Source organism: Hippocampus guttulatus, chromosome 4, assembly GCF_054856545.1.
Source record: "Hippocampus guttulatus isolate MCC_2025c chromosome 4, RoL_Hgut_1.0, whole genome shotgun sequence".
Classification (NCBI taxonomy): domain Eukaryota; kingdom Metazoa; phylum Chordata; class Actinopteri; order Syngnathiformes; family Syngnathidae; genus Hippocampus; species Hippocampus guttulatus.
Window position 1 is genome coordinate 4935885 of NC_141264.1, and position 16666 is coordinate 4952550.

The 16666-nt window shown below is 42.7% G+C and overlaps 2 protein-coding genes and 1 pseudogene across 4 annotated transcripts in view; 1 reads left to right on the forward strand and 2 right to left on the reverse strand.

Annotated features, from left to right (window-relative positions):
* Window positions 1-221: 221 nt before the first annotated feature.
* gins3 (GINS complex subunit 3) lies at window positions 222-6717 on the reverse strand. Its single transcript, XM_086108845.1, has 3 exons — window positions 6476-6717; window positions 5847-6080; window positions 222-1890 (listed from the first exon to the last, which is right to left on the reverse strand). The coding sequence occupies exons 1-3, from the start codon at window positions 6644-6646 to the stop codon at window positions 1660-1662; spliced, it is 636 nt and encodes a 211-aa protein (XP_085964971.1). The 5' UTR covers window positions 6647-6717; the 3' UTR covers window positions 222-1659.
* Window positions 6718-7093: 376 nt separating this feature from the next.
* Window positions 7094-9208, forward strand: LOC147205717 (uncharacterized; annotated as a pseudogene). Its single transcript, XR_015100672.1, has 2 exons — window positions 7094-7261; window positions 7560-9208. The product of XR_015100672.1 is annotated as an uncharacterized LOC147205717 (transcript).
* A 4549-nt stretch (window positions 9209-13757) lies between these two features.
* Window positions 13758-16666, reverse strand: part of znrf1 (zinc and ring finger 1) — a 47605-nt gene continuing 44696 nt past the window's right edge. For both annotated transcript variants that reach the window (XM_086109384.1, XM_086109383.1), the window contains one exon: window positions 13758-15148. The gene's annotated coding sequence lies outside the window, so the exon portion shown is untranslated. The remainder of the gene's footprint in view (window positions 15149-16666) is intronic.

The window sequence follows — 16666 nt, forward strand, 5'->3', positions numbered from 1 at the left end:
TATGGAAATGTCAATAACGAGAGCCAAGTAAACATGAGCGTAAAAAAACTTTCAGCTTCATTCTGATATTATTTCAGAGGTTGATGTGAGAATAAGTTGAGATGTTAGCACATTTTGGTGACTACAGATCACAGTTTTTGACATTAGGCGACCTTTAGTTTCCAACATTACACGTTTAGACTGTCATGTCATGTGTCCAGCAAGTGAGGAGGGACATGGTGCACTGCAAAAAAAGAGCCATTTAATCCCATTTCATAAAAGAAACCATTTGGACATCTCAAATGAACCGATTATTTGACAACATTTTTCTTTTCATTTCTGCTGCAGACACCCACGACATGTCAGCACATCCATATTGGATGTATCCATTGTAAGCAATGGTTTGGTGTCGAGTTCTTGCTTGATGATGCATCTCCAGTGATCAAGTAAATGATGAGGCATTTTCACAAACAGCATCACTTTTCCTCATCCAAAATGACTAACGCGTTGACGTACTCAATAAGGCATTTATGTACCTGTATATGTATTATAAATGTTGTCTATGGGCTCCATTCAAGACTATTGAATAGGAGTGCTATGCAAATATATTCAATATCATGGAATCAGACAGCTGGACTCTCAGCACTATGGATAAAATGTTTTTGATGAAAATAGCAGGCAGCAGGGAGCCCTCTTTCCCCTCAGGGGCATTAACTGCTGTGTACATCTTAGATCCTTGACAGAATTGGAGAATGGTGTGCCAGTCAATTCTGTCCGTAGAGGATGTGGAAGAAATAATCATGATAGGCCTTCTGATAACAGGCGTCCTGCTGATTGGAGTTGGCAGTTTCCCGATCCATCACAAAATTCAGCCGACGGGAGCAGGCTCGCCGGATGGAAATATTAATAATTTGAGTATTAAAAAAGGATGCCTTTATCATTACAAGTGTGAGAAATGTGATGATTTGGTTGGTTATGGTAACAATTGATCCGTGTGTGTGTGTGTGTGTACCTCGCTCTCACGCATGCATGCAGATACCCCCCCCCCCCCGACACCGACCGCACAGTGCACAGGTACCGGGTTCGATTCCAGCTCCGGCCTTCCTGTGTGGAGTTTGCATGGTCTTGCCGTGCCTGCGTGGGTTTTCTCCGGGTGCTCCGGTTTCCTCCCACATTCCAAAAACATGCATGTCAGGCTGATTGGACGCTCTAAATTGTCCCTAGGTGTGAGTGTGAGTGCGGATGGTTGTTCGTCTATGTGCCCTGTGATTGGCTGCCAACCGGTTCAGGGTGTTTCCTGAAGACAGCTGGGATTGGCTCCAGCACGCCCCGCGACCAAGCAGAAAATGGATGGATGGATATATAGCCAAGTTTGCTCATGTATTCAGAAACAGTTGATTTATTCCAAGAGCTTGCCCATGGAGCATGTCTCTCACAGATATGTTTTGTGTTTCAAAGTTAAGCCTGTCATTGCATGTGAGACACACACACACACGGCAATTTTTAGTCTTCAATGAACCTATTACATGTTTCTGGAAAGTGGGAAAAAGCCAGAGTACATTGGGAAGAGCGCCCATCGAAGGAATGTGTATTATGCGAATCAGGTAGAAGAGTCTCTGCAGGACAAGAAGTAAGCGTGAAGAGTCTGTTGCTGACGTGTACACTAGAGAGCAGGCAAGGTCACGACTGCACATCTGTTATCTTCCGCTTGCGGTAATTGAGCACCAGGCTTGAGGCAGAGAGCTGGGAGGCTTGTCCTTTCTCCCAGCCCTGGAAGCTGTTGAGGCCGCATTGCCCCGACACAAACAGCGTCTTCTCAAGACAGTCTAGACGTTCCACTAGCGCCGAGGTGTCCTCATTGTAAGCATTCTGAGAAGAGTCCATCGTCCGTCTGAAACGCCCAATGAATGTCTGAATAAAGAAGAGAAAAGAAAGGTACTTGCCATTAGGGGGTAAAAAAAATAATGTTATGTTTCCATGTATTTGCAATTCACTTTCAAACTGCAATTTTTTGTGTTCAGTGACTTTATTTTTCAGAGATGAAAGTGGACTTTTCTGATTTTTTTTTAAATATATACAGTATATATAGATATATGGGGCGGCCCGGCAGTCCAGTGGTTAGCACGTCGGCTTCACAGTGCAGAGGTACCGGGTTCGATTCCAGCTCCGGCCTCCCTGTGTGGAGTTTGCATGTTCTCCCCGGGCCTGCGTGGGTTTTCTCCGGGTGCTCCGGTTTCCTCCCACATTCCAAAAACATGCATGTCAGGCTGATTGGACGCTCTAAATTGTCCCTAGGTGTGAGTGTGGGCGTGGATGGTTGTTTGTCTCTGTGTGCCCTGCGATTGGCTGGCAACTGATTCAGGGTGTCCCCCGCCTACTGCCCGGAGATGGCTGGGATAGGCTCCAGCACCCCCCGCGACCCTAGTGAGGATCAAGCGGTTCAGAAAATGGATGGATGGATGGATATAGATCGTGTGTACACACACACACACACACACACACACACACCAGCACTGTTTTTGACTGGGAGGAATGTCGGCGCCATTCGACTGTCGTTGCTGGACAGGCGCTTGTGTCTTGCACCTGTAATGGGCAGCATTTTTCATAGCCCCGCTTTGTTCAGCGGAGAGATCGGTGCTGTTGAACGGTCTGCGGCTGGATGGATGTAAGTCTTGAGGAGCCGACGATGAAAAGAAAGGAGCGTTAGCGCGGAGCGCCGATGCGGATTTGGAGCTCGGAGTCGCGGCTTGGAGTTTGAAGCGGATTACGTGGGACAGGAGAAGTGAACTCATCTCTTTTCGTCAATGGACGCTACAGCTTCGTGTTTGCTTTCAAAACTTAGCTTGTAGCAGACGTGTGCACATTTTCAGCATGTCGTCTCTGATCCACTGGTGAAAGGACACTTTGATCCTCTCCTCTTTCATCTAGAACTGCTTCAGACAACAAAGTGTATGCAGAAAAGTGGTGAAGATTGCACGACTGTCTGTGTCCTATGTGTTGTGTTGTGTTATTTTTGTTATTTTGACTTCAAAATGGCGCCGCGAGAGTGGCTGCCTTTCCAGCAGCTCCTATATTTTGTTGTTCTACTTCTTCCTTTCATAACTTTGCTGCTGTGAATTGGGAATTTCTCCATTGCGAGACTAATAAAGGTTTTTCTTATCTTATCTTATATGCGCGCGCGCACACACACCTGGCCGATCACGCATGAATTAGTTTCCACAAAACGCTATTCAAATACTCGACATTCAATGACTAATCTTCCTTTTGTGTGCACACGTGCACCCTTTGTGGCTTCCGTTCTCGCCGAAATTTCGAAATCTCCGAGATATGGCGACGCCACTCAAGCTAAGCGAGCCTCAGCAGTAGATAGTCCGCTGCTCTCTGCTGTGCGTGCTTCAGCGCGAACACGTACGCAAGCGCGTCTTTTGATTTCAACCAATCAGCGCCGACGCAACGATGTCACACAAGACAACAGCTAAGCTAGCCTAGACGACACTCGAAGTCGGACGGACACGTTTTTCTGCCAATCTGTGTTTCCCTTTTTGTCCAAATATATTTTTTATGACAACTGTCTTGTCCACGGTGTTTTTTATTCATTTGTTCCACTGGGGTTTAGCAAGTGTGTTTATAAAGAGACGAAAATCTCTTTACTGTTACTCGTGTTAGTGTCTCAACATGGCTACGCTCTTGAAAGCAAAACAACGAACACAAATGCGTCTTTGTTCAATGTTTTCAATGAATATCCGGATTAATTTTAGGCAAATTTTCCTCAATTCTCTGGAGAGATTTTCATAAAAATGTGAAAAACACGGAATTCCGGGAAAATCCGGAGGACTTTCATCTCTGATTTTTGAAGCATTGATTGAGCTAAAACGGGTACTGTATTTTACCAGCCATATACAAGGGCTGAAGAATTTAAATTTTTGATTGAAATCAGCATTACAGACAACTCTTGCATGTGATTGTCAAAGCTTGCTTTCTTTTTCCCCCCCCAGCACTCCTGACTGACCCAAGAATCTGTTGCATCCCCTATCTCACGCATAAACAGTTGCCTTCCTCTCCGGGAAGCTAACCAATCAGAAACGGCATGCTACTCATGACAGGTCATGCCAACCAATCAGCCCCGAGCTGGTGATTGCAAATTATGGGGAATAATTGTGTGTGTTTATATATATATGCGCGCGCGCGCACACACACACACACACACACACACACACACACACACACACACACACACACACACACACACACACACACACACACACACACACACACACACACACACACACACACACACACACACACACACACACACACACACACACACACACTAAATTTTTGTCTTGGTTGCACCGGTGCTAAAGTTTGTTGCACCAGAACTTTTGACCGCATCCCATTAACAGAGCTGCCAACGTATGAAAATTCATTTCCTGAACAATTTACCTCAATGTTTTTTTTTTTAAATTATGTCAGTAACAGTACTGCGGTACTAGATGTGGGAGTGATTTATATCTATATATAACTTTGAAGCGTCAAAGAACATAATACTCACAAAATTATTATTTGCACTGCAATAGGGCTGCCACAAACAGTTATTCTGCTAGTCCACGAATCACCAACAGTAGTTGCGATGAGTCAACTAATTGGATAATGTAAACCGCGAGATATCGCGGTGTACATTATATAAAACCATCATTAGCTCACAGATTAAATTCTTAAAGGTAAATACAAATAAAGAGAATTAAGATGGCTGTACATTCAACTTTGATTCAACTTGCATCTTGTACCCGCATTCCTGATATATTTATAAATGATTGTGCAACTTAACTCAAAGGCGATACTATACTGTGGCCTTAAAATTTGTACCCGTAAAACCATCACTTAGCAGAGTTGCTGCATGACTACGAAACTATCTATAAATAAAAAAAGAAATACTTGAAAAGCACTGTGAAAAAGAAAACTACAATCAACACTTGTAATGGTGTTTACTTTTGTTTTTATTTAAATTTTATCTAAAATATCTTGTTTGCCTTCACTAGTCTGCATAATTTAAAAGTAGTAAAGTGATCTAGGCAATCAAGATGTGGTATGCACCTGAAATGAAAAAAAAAATCCTTAAAGGAGGTTTTTTTTTTAGCGCTATAAAATTGCATATACAGTATTAACAAACTAGGTTATGTGTTATATTGTTATTCGCTGCCGTTGAGGGCTCGTGGCAAATATGTCATATTGGTAGTGCTATGTATTCCGAGTTTGTGAACACAACACTTGTGACCATGAAAAACTGCACTATAGTTGTTGATAAATGCAAGTTCTCTGACTAACACCTCTGTAATGCATAGTAGATGCAACAATATGTTAGTGTAACAAAAAACATTGCGTTACAGCACTACCAAAAAATAAATAAAAAACGTACTTCTTAACTTGTGCTAACTTCGGCTAGCTTCCAAACACAACTGTCTCTATGTCAGAAATGAAATTAGGCATCGGACACTAACTAATGCCTCTGTAATCCATAGTATATGTTGGCGTGCAACAGGACATCGCATTACATTTGGTTTCCTCACACATTCCCAAAACGTGCAAGATCTGTTGGTTGTTCGTGTATGCCTGCCCTGGGATTAGATGGTAACTAGTTTGGGGTGTACCCAACCTACTGCTCGAAGTCAGCTGGGATAGGCTCCAGCAGACCCGTGACCCTCATGAAGAAATGTGGTTCAGATAATGGATGGATATGTGTGTGTGTGTGTGTGTGTGTGTGTGTGTGTGTGTGTGTGTAGTGTGCACAGACATATTGCGTTCAGGAATGCATCAACAGTATGACAGAACCAATTGGTATATGATGGTGTATGCTAATACCACATTACCTGTAGCAACGTCTGTGCAATTTCTGGGTTCTCTGGACTGTCAAAGCGCAGCATCTGGGATCCCAGGCCATAATAGTAAGGCCCCAACTTGTGTAGATCCACCACATTGGGGTCTGCATTGAAAACCGTCCGCCAGCCTTCTCGATAAACCTTGGGGAGCTCGACTGACAGCATCCTTTTGCTCTGCTCATACAAACCCTTGGACAGCCACAAAGGCAACTCCATTTTTGTACCCTGTAAAGGAGTCATTGGTAGCAGGGTAAGAATTGTCAGAACCTACTCTCTGAAATTCACACTTCGCATAAACGTGAACGTGCTACTTTAAATTACACATTCCGAAGTGTACTTTGTATGGTTTCTTTTATTGAGTGAATAAGAATTTTCTGATGACACCGACATTATTTTTTCAAAACAGTCACGAAATGATTAGTCTCAATCAATAAAACGTTTGCTTTATTTCTGCACTCGAGTAAGCGATCGTGCCAGCATTTTTTACTGACCGCCTGATGCGGTATGAAACTTGTTCCCAACTTTCGAAAAGGTCCCAAACTTAATTTTAATGACGGCTGAATTACTTCCCCATTTTCTTCAAGGAAAAGTTAAATAACCCCCTTTGAATGGTTGCCTACCATGGGAATATCGGGCGAGTCGCTCGATTTCTCGAGGAATCCAAGCCGAGGAAAAGAAACTTCGGTGCGGATAGGAAGTCGCTGGTGGGAAAGCAAAATATCGTCCAAGGAAAAGAAATGTTCTTCCATGCACACACCGGGTTGTACGGGAAGATACGACTGTGACTCCATTTTCGGAACCAGACTTACACGGACAATTATGGGAAGCAGTGGAAGCGAACGGCACAATGTTAAAATGAACCTACAACTTGGACTTCCTGGTCTGTTGGCGCCCAGCTCGGCCTCATTATGCGGATTGGCTAAACGCCGTCTACGTCATTATATCCGTATCCGATGTGTCAGACCTGCTTTGTAAATAAAAGCATGTAAATGGAATATAACACTAACGTTTACATTTATTAGATTTCAGTCGTTTCGATTTTCAGTGTTTTATATCAGTTTCATTCATAATAACGGCCATTACTGGAGATGGAGTTGCAGAAAAGCTTTGCTTTCGGTCAAACGCCACTTGTGTGCAATAATTTCCAAGGACTACATAAGCACAATGTGCATCCCCCCCCCCCCCCCAGCTCGATGCTGTTTTTAAAACACTATTTCTTTCGCTCTTACCTGGTTTATTTTGACAACGCTTGTCCTTTTAACAATGTCGTATCGTAATATCGTTTGCTGCTACGAACGAGTGAATTTCCCCACTGTGGGATGAAATAGTCCAATGCTCTTACTTTATAAAATCGCGGAAGTGATGATGATGTAAGGGTAGTGGAACTGTGGAGGTCGGAAGATGGAGTAAGTATTTGGTTTGAACGTACTATACATATGTTATGTATTTTAGTCACAACATGATGTTTGAGTAGTCGTTGAATAATGCTGGGCGCGGAACCACTGTCACCTGGCGTTAGCGGGAATTTAATCGCGCGTGTTCATTTTCATTTGGTCATTCTCGGCATCTGTCCTGGATATGAGGCGGGGCATTACCAATTGGAAGCAGAAATAACGGAAAAGCCAAGGGTCTTCTTATTGCGATATATTATGGACCAGACATAATAGACACAATTGTTTTATACTTGTCGTTGAACTGCTACAGACTTTGGAGGGCCAGATGCCGTCGATTATGGTTACACAACAGCATCCAGAGGCGCACACAGCTTGGCGAATTTCACCGCCTTCTGCAGCTTGTGATGGGCAGATGAAGCCTTCTGAATAATTGAAGCTTTTCATCCAACTCGTTCATAAACAAGGTTCAGGTCGTGAAGATTCTTGTGAACACAACGCCCCCTGGTGGCCACGCCTTAATTGTGTGTTGGACTGTGTGCTTTTTTTCAGTCTTACTAATAATAAGATAAGATAAGAAAACCTTTATTAGTCTCGCAATGGAGAAATTCCCAATTCACAGCAGCAAAATTATGAAAGGAAGAAGTAGAACAACAAAATATAGGAGCTGCTGGAAAGGCAGCCACTCTCGCGGCGCCATTTTGAAGTCAAAATAACACAACACAACACATAGGACACAGACAGTCGTGCAATCTTCACCACTTTTCTGCATACACTTTGTTGTCTGAAGCAGTTCTAGATGAAAGAGGAGAGGATCAAAGTGTCCTTTCACCAGTGGATCAGAGACGACATGCTGAAAATGTGCACACGTCTGCTACAAGCTCAGTTTTGAAAGCAAACACGTAATAATTGGGATAGAACCCCCAAAATGAGGTTATCTGGGGGTCATTTATGTAATCTGTTTATGATTAATTTGTGGTCAATGCTATGGTATGAAATTAACAAATGGCATGGTATGTTTCTGTTCAAGATTGTGACATTGATTGTGTGCTAATAAACGCTTTTTGAAAAGAAACACATTTTTACTTTCTGTATAAGACGAACAACCATCGACTCTCACACCTAGGGACAATTTACAGTGTTCCATTAACCTGCCATGCATGTTTTTGGAATGTGGGAGGAAACCAGAGTACCCAGTACGGAGTATCCCAGTGATCATGGGATTCTGGCCATCTCAGCTATTGGTAAAGCGCTGTGCTCTGGCATTCTCCAACTGCCCGCTGACTGGACTTGCCTCTCCCAGGAGCTGACCACCTAGCACCCCAACCACATGTCTTTGTTGCAAATGAGGCTTTCCCACTGCAGAAAAATCTCATGATGCCATTCTGGGGACGCATCCTTCGAAGAGAGCACGCTGTCTTTAACAACCATCTCTTCCGAGCTTGGGCGGTGGCGGAGAATGCCTTTATCCTGTCTGCTGAGTGGAGAATGTGCAGGCGTGTCATTGAGGTGCATCTCGAGGTTGCAGAGCAGTGTGTGAAGGCCACCTGTGTTGTCCATCATTTTCTGAGGAAAAGCCTGGGATCTGCTGAGAGTCCAGACATCCAGGTGCAAGAGGCAGAATCACTTCCAAGTCTGAGACTTGCCACCAGCGACTGCACAAGAAAGGCTATGAAGGTGAGGGAAGCCTTCACTTCCTTCTCAGTTGAGGGAACTGTCCCTTGGCAGGACACAGTGTGATGCACAAGCACACCCAAAACGGCTCTTGTAAGAGCCACCCATACTTCCTTTTATGTAAACGTCCTGCACTATTACTTGATCAGCACTTGTCTGCTTCGAAACAATATCATCATTTCATCTTCCTATTATAGTGATTATCGTCTGCATTTTTAAAAAATCAATGACATATTGTGCGGTGACAAAAGTTTCTTCCATATGGAATTTCCCCACTGAATTCGAACACCGTCATAAACAGCACAATAAAATAAGATAGAACTGTCATGTATTCATTGTCTTTTGTATTTCACATTTAGCCTACCAGGGTCATCAACGTGGTGGCCTCTGGGCACCACATGAATAGCACGTAGTTCTGTTCTTAAAATAAGAAACCAGTAATGGGACATTGTAATTTTCTTGAACTGTTAGAGGTGATTTCCATATTTAATCACTTGCAGAGATATATAGAAATGAACACGTGTGTAGCGATACTCGTTTCCTGCCTTGTTTAATAATTTGGTGATAGTTATAAATTGTATTCGTTCTTGCACAAAACAATTGTGGTGTTGTCACCTCGGTTAGCAGAATGAGTTATTATTAACAACTTATAACTGAAGACAATTTGAGCAAATTTATGTTTGAAGGGTGTATCAAGCTAGTAGCCCTTCAACGGTACCGGTAATTAGTAGCCAAGAAGTAGCTCTCGTTTTTAACAACATTGGTGACCCCTGATAGATGGCTACTGACATACAGTATTTGTTTGTTTTTTGTTTTATTTTGTCCAATATGGCTTTTCAACATTTTGGTTTGCCGACCCCTGCTCTAGTGGCTGTCGAAAGACGGTATTATTAGCAAAATAAGATAAAAGGTGGAAATGACAAGACCTGAAAATGCCATTTTTGAGACAGATTTAAATCTGAGCAATGTGCAAACACACTGGAATTTGTAGTTATAAAATACAAATGAATTCATATTTTATGCTAATGGTAAGAACTCATGTTCGTGTATGCAGTAAAAGAACAATATTCTACTTTTTTTTTAGATTGAATAGGCAAAATGAACTGCTTAAAAAACGACATTCTGGCAGCCTAACTTTTAACTCATTCAACACAAGCCTAATATGGACCAAGTCTGAAAAGACGTTTAAAAACGTCTTTGGGAGTGAATGAGTTAAAACGGATCAAAGAGCAAGGCATTACAGTCGTAAAAAGTCAATCGAAGAACGGTAAAGAAAGCATTTCAGCTTACTATTGAATAAGATCCTGTGCTTGTCCACCAATCTCATCACGAGCGTGCGTATTTTAAGTGCCGTGAGCTGAGCCTAGCCCAGTTGATTGGGCAAGAAGCGGGGCGGGACCATGGACAACCACCAGCATATCGCAGCAGTCCACAAGAGAAAACTACAGGACAGTATTCACATCAAAGGACAATTAAAGTCTTCACTTTACCCAAGAAGAAATTGGCAATTTGCCACATTTGGTCAGTTGTGCAAAACTGCCGCCTAAGAGATAATTAAAAAAAAAAAATTCTCACCCAGCCAGTCAATCAGGACCACAGCGTGTCACACAGGACGTCACTGCAGGCTTCAGCATTTCACCAACCAGCAAAGCAAAGTTCTGGGGCGGGTCGCACTATTTTAAAAGATCAAGTTTACACATATGGATCAAAATGACAAATGAGTGATTTAAAATTTAAAGAACACTCTACTTTTGACAGCCATACATGCCACCCTAATTCAATTTAGTAATTTTAGAGGTATTTCTTTGGAGTATTTGGAGCTGATATTTGTTCATGGTAAAAGGAAAATATTTAGGTTGAAATTTTATCAGGATGCCAACACTTCAGATTTGCAACATATTAAAGTTTTTTTTCTTTAGACAATAGATATATTTGTTTTTAAAAGTGCAGGGAGCTCCCAGGCACAGCAGTATGTCTCAGAATGTACATTGAAAACGTGAAAAAAGAATCTCCCAATAAAAGTTTTTATAAAATGTCAGTATGCGTGAATGTCCATGCCGAAATGCGCAACATTGAAATATTGGTGCTGATAATCGGTCTATCCTCAGTCAAATTATGACATCAGCTTACCTCAAATTCAGTTCTTTGGATTCCCACCAACAAGTAAAAATACTGAGCAAAGCCCACGTGACAATACTTTCAGACCAAAAAGCCGAATGTCTTTGAGTTCATCGTGCGGGAGTTCCTGGTCGGAAGAACCATGTGTGGCCCGTCCAGTTTGCGTTCACACATAACCATAGTTCAGGTAATTTACCCAAATTACTCTAATGACGTTTGGAGTAGGGGGAGAGCAAACGGCACTACCCTTCTTGTCCAGCAGGCGGCAGTAACAAAAAACAAAGCGGAGCTACAAATAAGACAACCACAGCCAGAATCACAGTGGATCGTGCATTCAAATAAGGGCAGGTGGAAATTCTTGTGAACACAATACAATGACAGCCACCTGGCAAAAATGAATCGACAGTATACTCATCTTTATATTTATTTACTCTTCATCTTGGTAGGGCAGTTGATCAAGGATTCCCATTTTCAGTGCCATCCCGAGAGTCCATAATCGCTAATCTTTGAGGCAGCATTTTGTATTTATATTCATCCATCCATCTATCCACCCATCCATCCATCCATCGAGCTGTCTCCGGGCAGCATGCAGGGGACACCCTGAACCGGTTGCCAGCCAATCGCAGGGCACACACACAGACGAACAACTATCCACGCTCACACTCACACCGAGGGACTATTTAGAGCAGCGGTGCCCAATGCCCATAGGGTCGATCCTGATCTACCGGTAGATCTAAGACAGGTCCCAAGTAGATCCGAAGAGTGTCGAGGAGAAAAAAAACAAAACATTTGTGTGTCTTTGTACATGTTAGTAACATTTTTTTTTGTGTGTTCATGTACGCTGCACCCTAATCATCTTATCAGTCTCATTTTCACCCAAAAAATATTTAAAAAATAAAATAAGGCAGGTAAATCTTGAATTTACGGTGGCGCGTGATTACGTCACCGGAAGTTGTTAGCGCTCAGCAGTCTGCAATTGCAGCTTGTGATCAGAGCTGTTGCGCTCTATCTTATATTGTCATTATTCTCATTCAGAGTTTGCTTCCTGTACAATTCACCGAGGGCACGGGCAAAGAATAAGAATCTAGGAGGGTCCAGGGAAGCACTTTAAAACGGTACGTGTGAGCTATGATAGTTAACAGGCTGCAAAAGTGCGTCGCATGCCTCAGTTTCAGGCTGTTTCTCATCATGGCGTGCGTGTGTGTGTGTGTGTGTGTGTGTGTGTGTGTGTGTGTGCGTGTGTGTGTGTGTGTGTGTGCGCGTGCCCGCGTGCCGGTAAGGGTAGATCCCGGGAGGTTAGTTGATCGAAAAGTAGATCTTCGATCCGAAAAGTTTGGGCACCCCTGATTTAGAGTGTTCAATCAGCCTGCCATGCATGTTTTTGGAATGTGGGAGGAAACCGGAGTACCTGGAGAAAACCCACACAGACCCGGAACATGCAAACTCCACACACGGAGGCCGGAGCTGGAACTGAACCCGGACCTCTGCACCTTGAGGTCAACATGCTAACCACTGGACCACCGGGCTGCCCCAACTCACTTTATTCATAATAAGCTGAGTCTCGCCCCCCCCCCCCCCCCCCCAAAAAAATTATGCATTGAAACGAGACGAGTCATTGGATAAATGCTGGTTTTGTCCCGCCCATCGGACGCTCAGCGTCTCTGGGAGTCTATTGACAGTGGGCGTTTATGGGCTGGCCCGCACGCTGAGCTTTTCTGCATGATGATTGGATGATCTGTCTGAGGCTGAATCTCTTTTTGATTGACAACGAAATGAGCCAATCACTGATCTTTTAGTGGAGGCATCCGCGGGATCATTTTTCAATTCTCATTCTGTTCTGAGTTGAACTGGAGAATTCTTCTAATCATTCTAGCGACACTCTCTTTGTTGAAAACGAGTAGCGACAAATTCATCTTTTATTTCTGGTGGGTTTTATTGTAGTTGCTGTAGTTATAGGACACTAGTTAAGTCCCTGGAAAAGAAGCCTTGTTGGTATGACAGGGTCATAGATAATTTTCTTGAAAAGGAACGGAGAGTAGAATTCACGTATAAATAAACGGACACATTTTATGATGTAGGCCGAAATTGAGCTTCCCCTCCTTGACAGACCAGCATCCGCCACTGGTACACACATATATTTGATCATTTACTTTTTGACATTTTAGGGGAAGCTGAGCTTCCCTTGCAGTCTTAGCGCAATCGTCTCTGTTCAGACTGCACGATTGTCTGTGTCTTATGTGTTGCCTTGTATTATTTTGTCATTTTATGTTAACTTTTCTTTTGACGGCGTCGCGGGCACCCGCAGCGGCTCCTCTTGTTGCATGTTGTATTGAAAGGGAAAAAATTTCATCTGTGCTGTATGTGCAGCACATTTGACAATAAAGTTGGACTTGAGTTGACTTGACTTGAAATACCCTCATATATGTCCAGAATCATTCATTTATGTCAGCATATGCTGTATCTAAGAGACTTACCTCCCAGGCAAATGCTGTATTCCTCGGGGCAAGGTTTGTCACCCATATCTTTCATGCATCATTTGCTTTTTGATATGTTGTACTGTACACTTATTTATACACTTGCATGGCCATTCATAATGTTAAAAACCCTTATGTCATGCCAGCTGTTTGATAAATCCTCTCTCATCACTTCTGTTTTCCTTCCACTTGGGTCACATATCCATTTTCTGATCGTATTGCAGATGTAAAGATTTCAGCGTGCACATGATTCAGACATTTAATGAAAAGTTGTTCATGTAAATCAAAGCAGAATGTCATCTAGCACAATTTATTCCACCATGTGTTTACAGTAGCTTTGTTTATGCATGTATTTCTTTTGGAGTAGTCTTTTCATAAATCACCTCATGGCATTCTGAAGCGTGAGTAACATCTCACATGATTGTAATATTAAACAAATTGTGTTAAATATGAACAATTAAGCAAATAAGCCCCTTGAAATGCTCTATAATGGGACCACAGTCTATTTTGGGGTCCAAGTCGCTCACATTACTAGTTCGGCTTCGAGCAGTCTGACCTACGCTAGCAGGTAGAGCAGCATAGATCAAAAAGTGGCACACATTGAGACGCTCTTCACTCTTGAGGCTTTCACAAGGAAACAACATTTGAAAAATCAGGCTCATCTAAAAAAAAATAGAGAGGCAAACCAAAAGAGGTACATGTGTAATGTGTACAATATGCCACATAGCTTCTCAGTAGCTGTAAACATCAGCAAAGTAAAGGGAGGAATGCCAGTCACACACAGGGAACATCAACATTAGCTTGTAAACATTTGAATACGCAGACCAACACACAGGCACACAGAGTACTGTTCCAGTCAGTCTCCAACCTTTCACTCAGACACACATGCACGAAAGCCTGGTTACAGTACCCCCAAAATGTTACGCATTCAGAGAGCGTTACTACACCCATCTGCCTCGATGTTATGCTTGACATTGACATGTCTCCAAATCAGATCAATTTCGCTCGTAATTTAATGAGCGTTCAGATTATTCAAAGCTTGCAAGGAACAGCACATCGGGGGTGGGGGGTAATGGAATGGCTGCACATTGAGGCCCGGTATGTTATGACACCATTGGGAAGGAGTTGACAACTGAGTGACTCACTGAATATTGTACAAGATACTTCGATCTTGTTCATTCAAACATTTTTTCCTTGTGCTCCTGTTCCCTTTTCTTGGTGTGATGTGATTCCAGTCTCTGTTCCACTTTTGTCAGTCTGCTACCTCTCTGTTTCCAAGTTAAGGCCATGGGGAGGGCTGGAGACAGGCAGACCTTGATCTTGACGAGGAGGACGATCTGAACACGTGAGAGAGGAAAGTGGCCACGCACGAGTTTGGGGAGGGAGATGAGGCAGATGACGCCCTTTGAAGGACTGTTGGGGTTGTATTCAGTCTATTGAGCAGATAACTGTATAAGGTCTCTGGCAGAAAGGAAGGTCTCATGATGAGCCACTTTTTTATGATTTGGTTGCTTCATTTCGAGTAGGTATCTTCCTAGGGAAAGATTCAGACATACATATTGGTTTGATTGCTTCTTCTGATTTGGTTGCACCTGCGTCCAGATAACCATGGCGTGACCTTCAGCCCTCCTAAGAACTGAGAGAAAAGGGTCCTAAGTGTGCAGGTAAACATGTCAAAATACACATCAAAGCAAACTATTTCACAAGGTAGACTGAGCAACATAGTGACAAAAACACTTTTGTAGCACAGCATTTTCATTATTTTTTTGGGCTGGCTTTCAAAGACAAATCACCATTATCCTATCGAATGTTAATATATGAACACCAATTCCAATGAAGTTGGGACATTGTGTGAAATGTAAATAAAACAAAATACAAAGATTTGCAATCCTTTTCAACCTATATTCATTTGACTGGACTACAAAGATAAGATATTTCATGTGCATCCACTCTTCCACCGATGCTACTACATGTATGTGTGTGTGCGCGTGTGTGTGTAGGTGTGTGTGCACAATGCCACTGACACATTTTCATCAGAAGACGTACTTTCAAGGACCAAAATAAAAACATCATTAAAATTGTCACTCACCGTTAGCTATACATGTACTTCATCAACTTTTCACCAAGTTTCACCAAGTGTTATATTCGCCACAGTATTACATAGTGCAGCGTGATGCCATTTGTTTTTATTTGATGGATAAAGTTGTTAGCACACAATTGTCTGCCTATCAATGAACATAATAATTTGACGGTGAAGCTTCACTTTGTGCGGCTGCGCTTGTTTGTCACCGTTGATATGATGACGATGAAAACTAGCAGTTTGATTCGCCGCTCGCAGCCACAGCGACGCATTATTTTCACTCGAGCCACTGGGAAAAGCGGCGTGTTATCAAACATAAATCGCAATTATCGACCAAGTATTTTTGCTCATTCTTCCCCTTTTTGGGCTATGTGACGCATGATTTTTAAAAAATATCCGGAACACCACATGTTGCGGCCATAACGAGATATCATTCAGAGATTTGCGTCACAAATTACCGGTAGGTACAATCCGGAACTGTAAGAAGCTGTGTTAATTTCGCCTGAGTTACTTCAGTACAGTGTTAATATTACATTTACAGCAGACGAAAGTAACCTTGACGTAATATGCCAAGTTTGCCGATGCTATTCGCAGACTTTAGCTTTAGCCATAGGCCCGATGTGTCTTGGTTATACACTCAGGGCCGAATTCACAAAGAATGAACTGCGGACGCTTAAACTGCAGTTCATGTGCACTGGCAGTTTGCTCGTCTTAACGTCCTATTCATGAAGGATATTGCGTGAATGATATACTGTTCTGCGACACGCCCACCAAGTTTGACAACTGAATGCAGTTTGCACTTGTTGCCCCCGATTGCCACATATGGCAAATTATAAATGCCGATTTTGTACTCAGACCACCGGGGCAGTGTAACGGCAGTTTGGAAGCAAAATATGAAATTATCGGAATGCAGTTTAGGGTCCTGACAAAGGACCATCACCAAAATTCACTTGCACATCACTACTCATGGCCACAAAACAGCCGATTCAATATTTTGGAGTTCATCGACATAAGCAATATTATACTCTGTAGTGAGCGCCTCAGGCGGAAGACGGCGTAATTGATTCATTCATT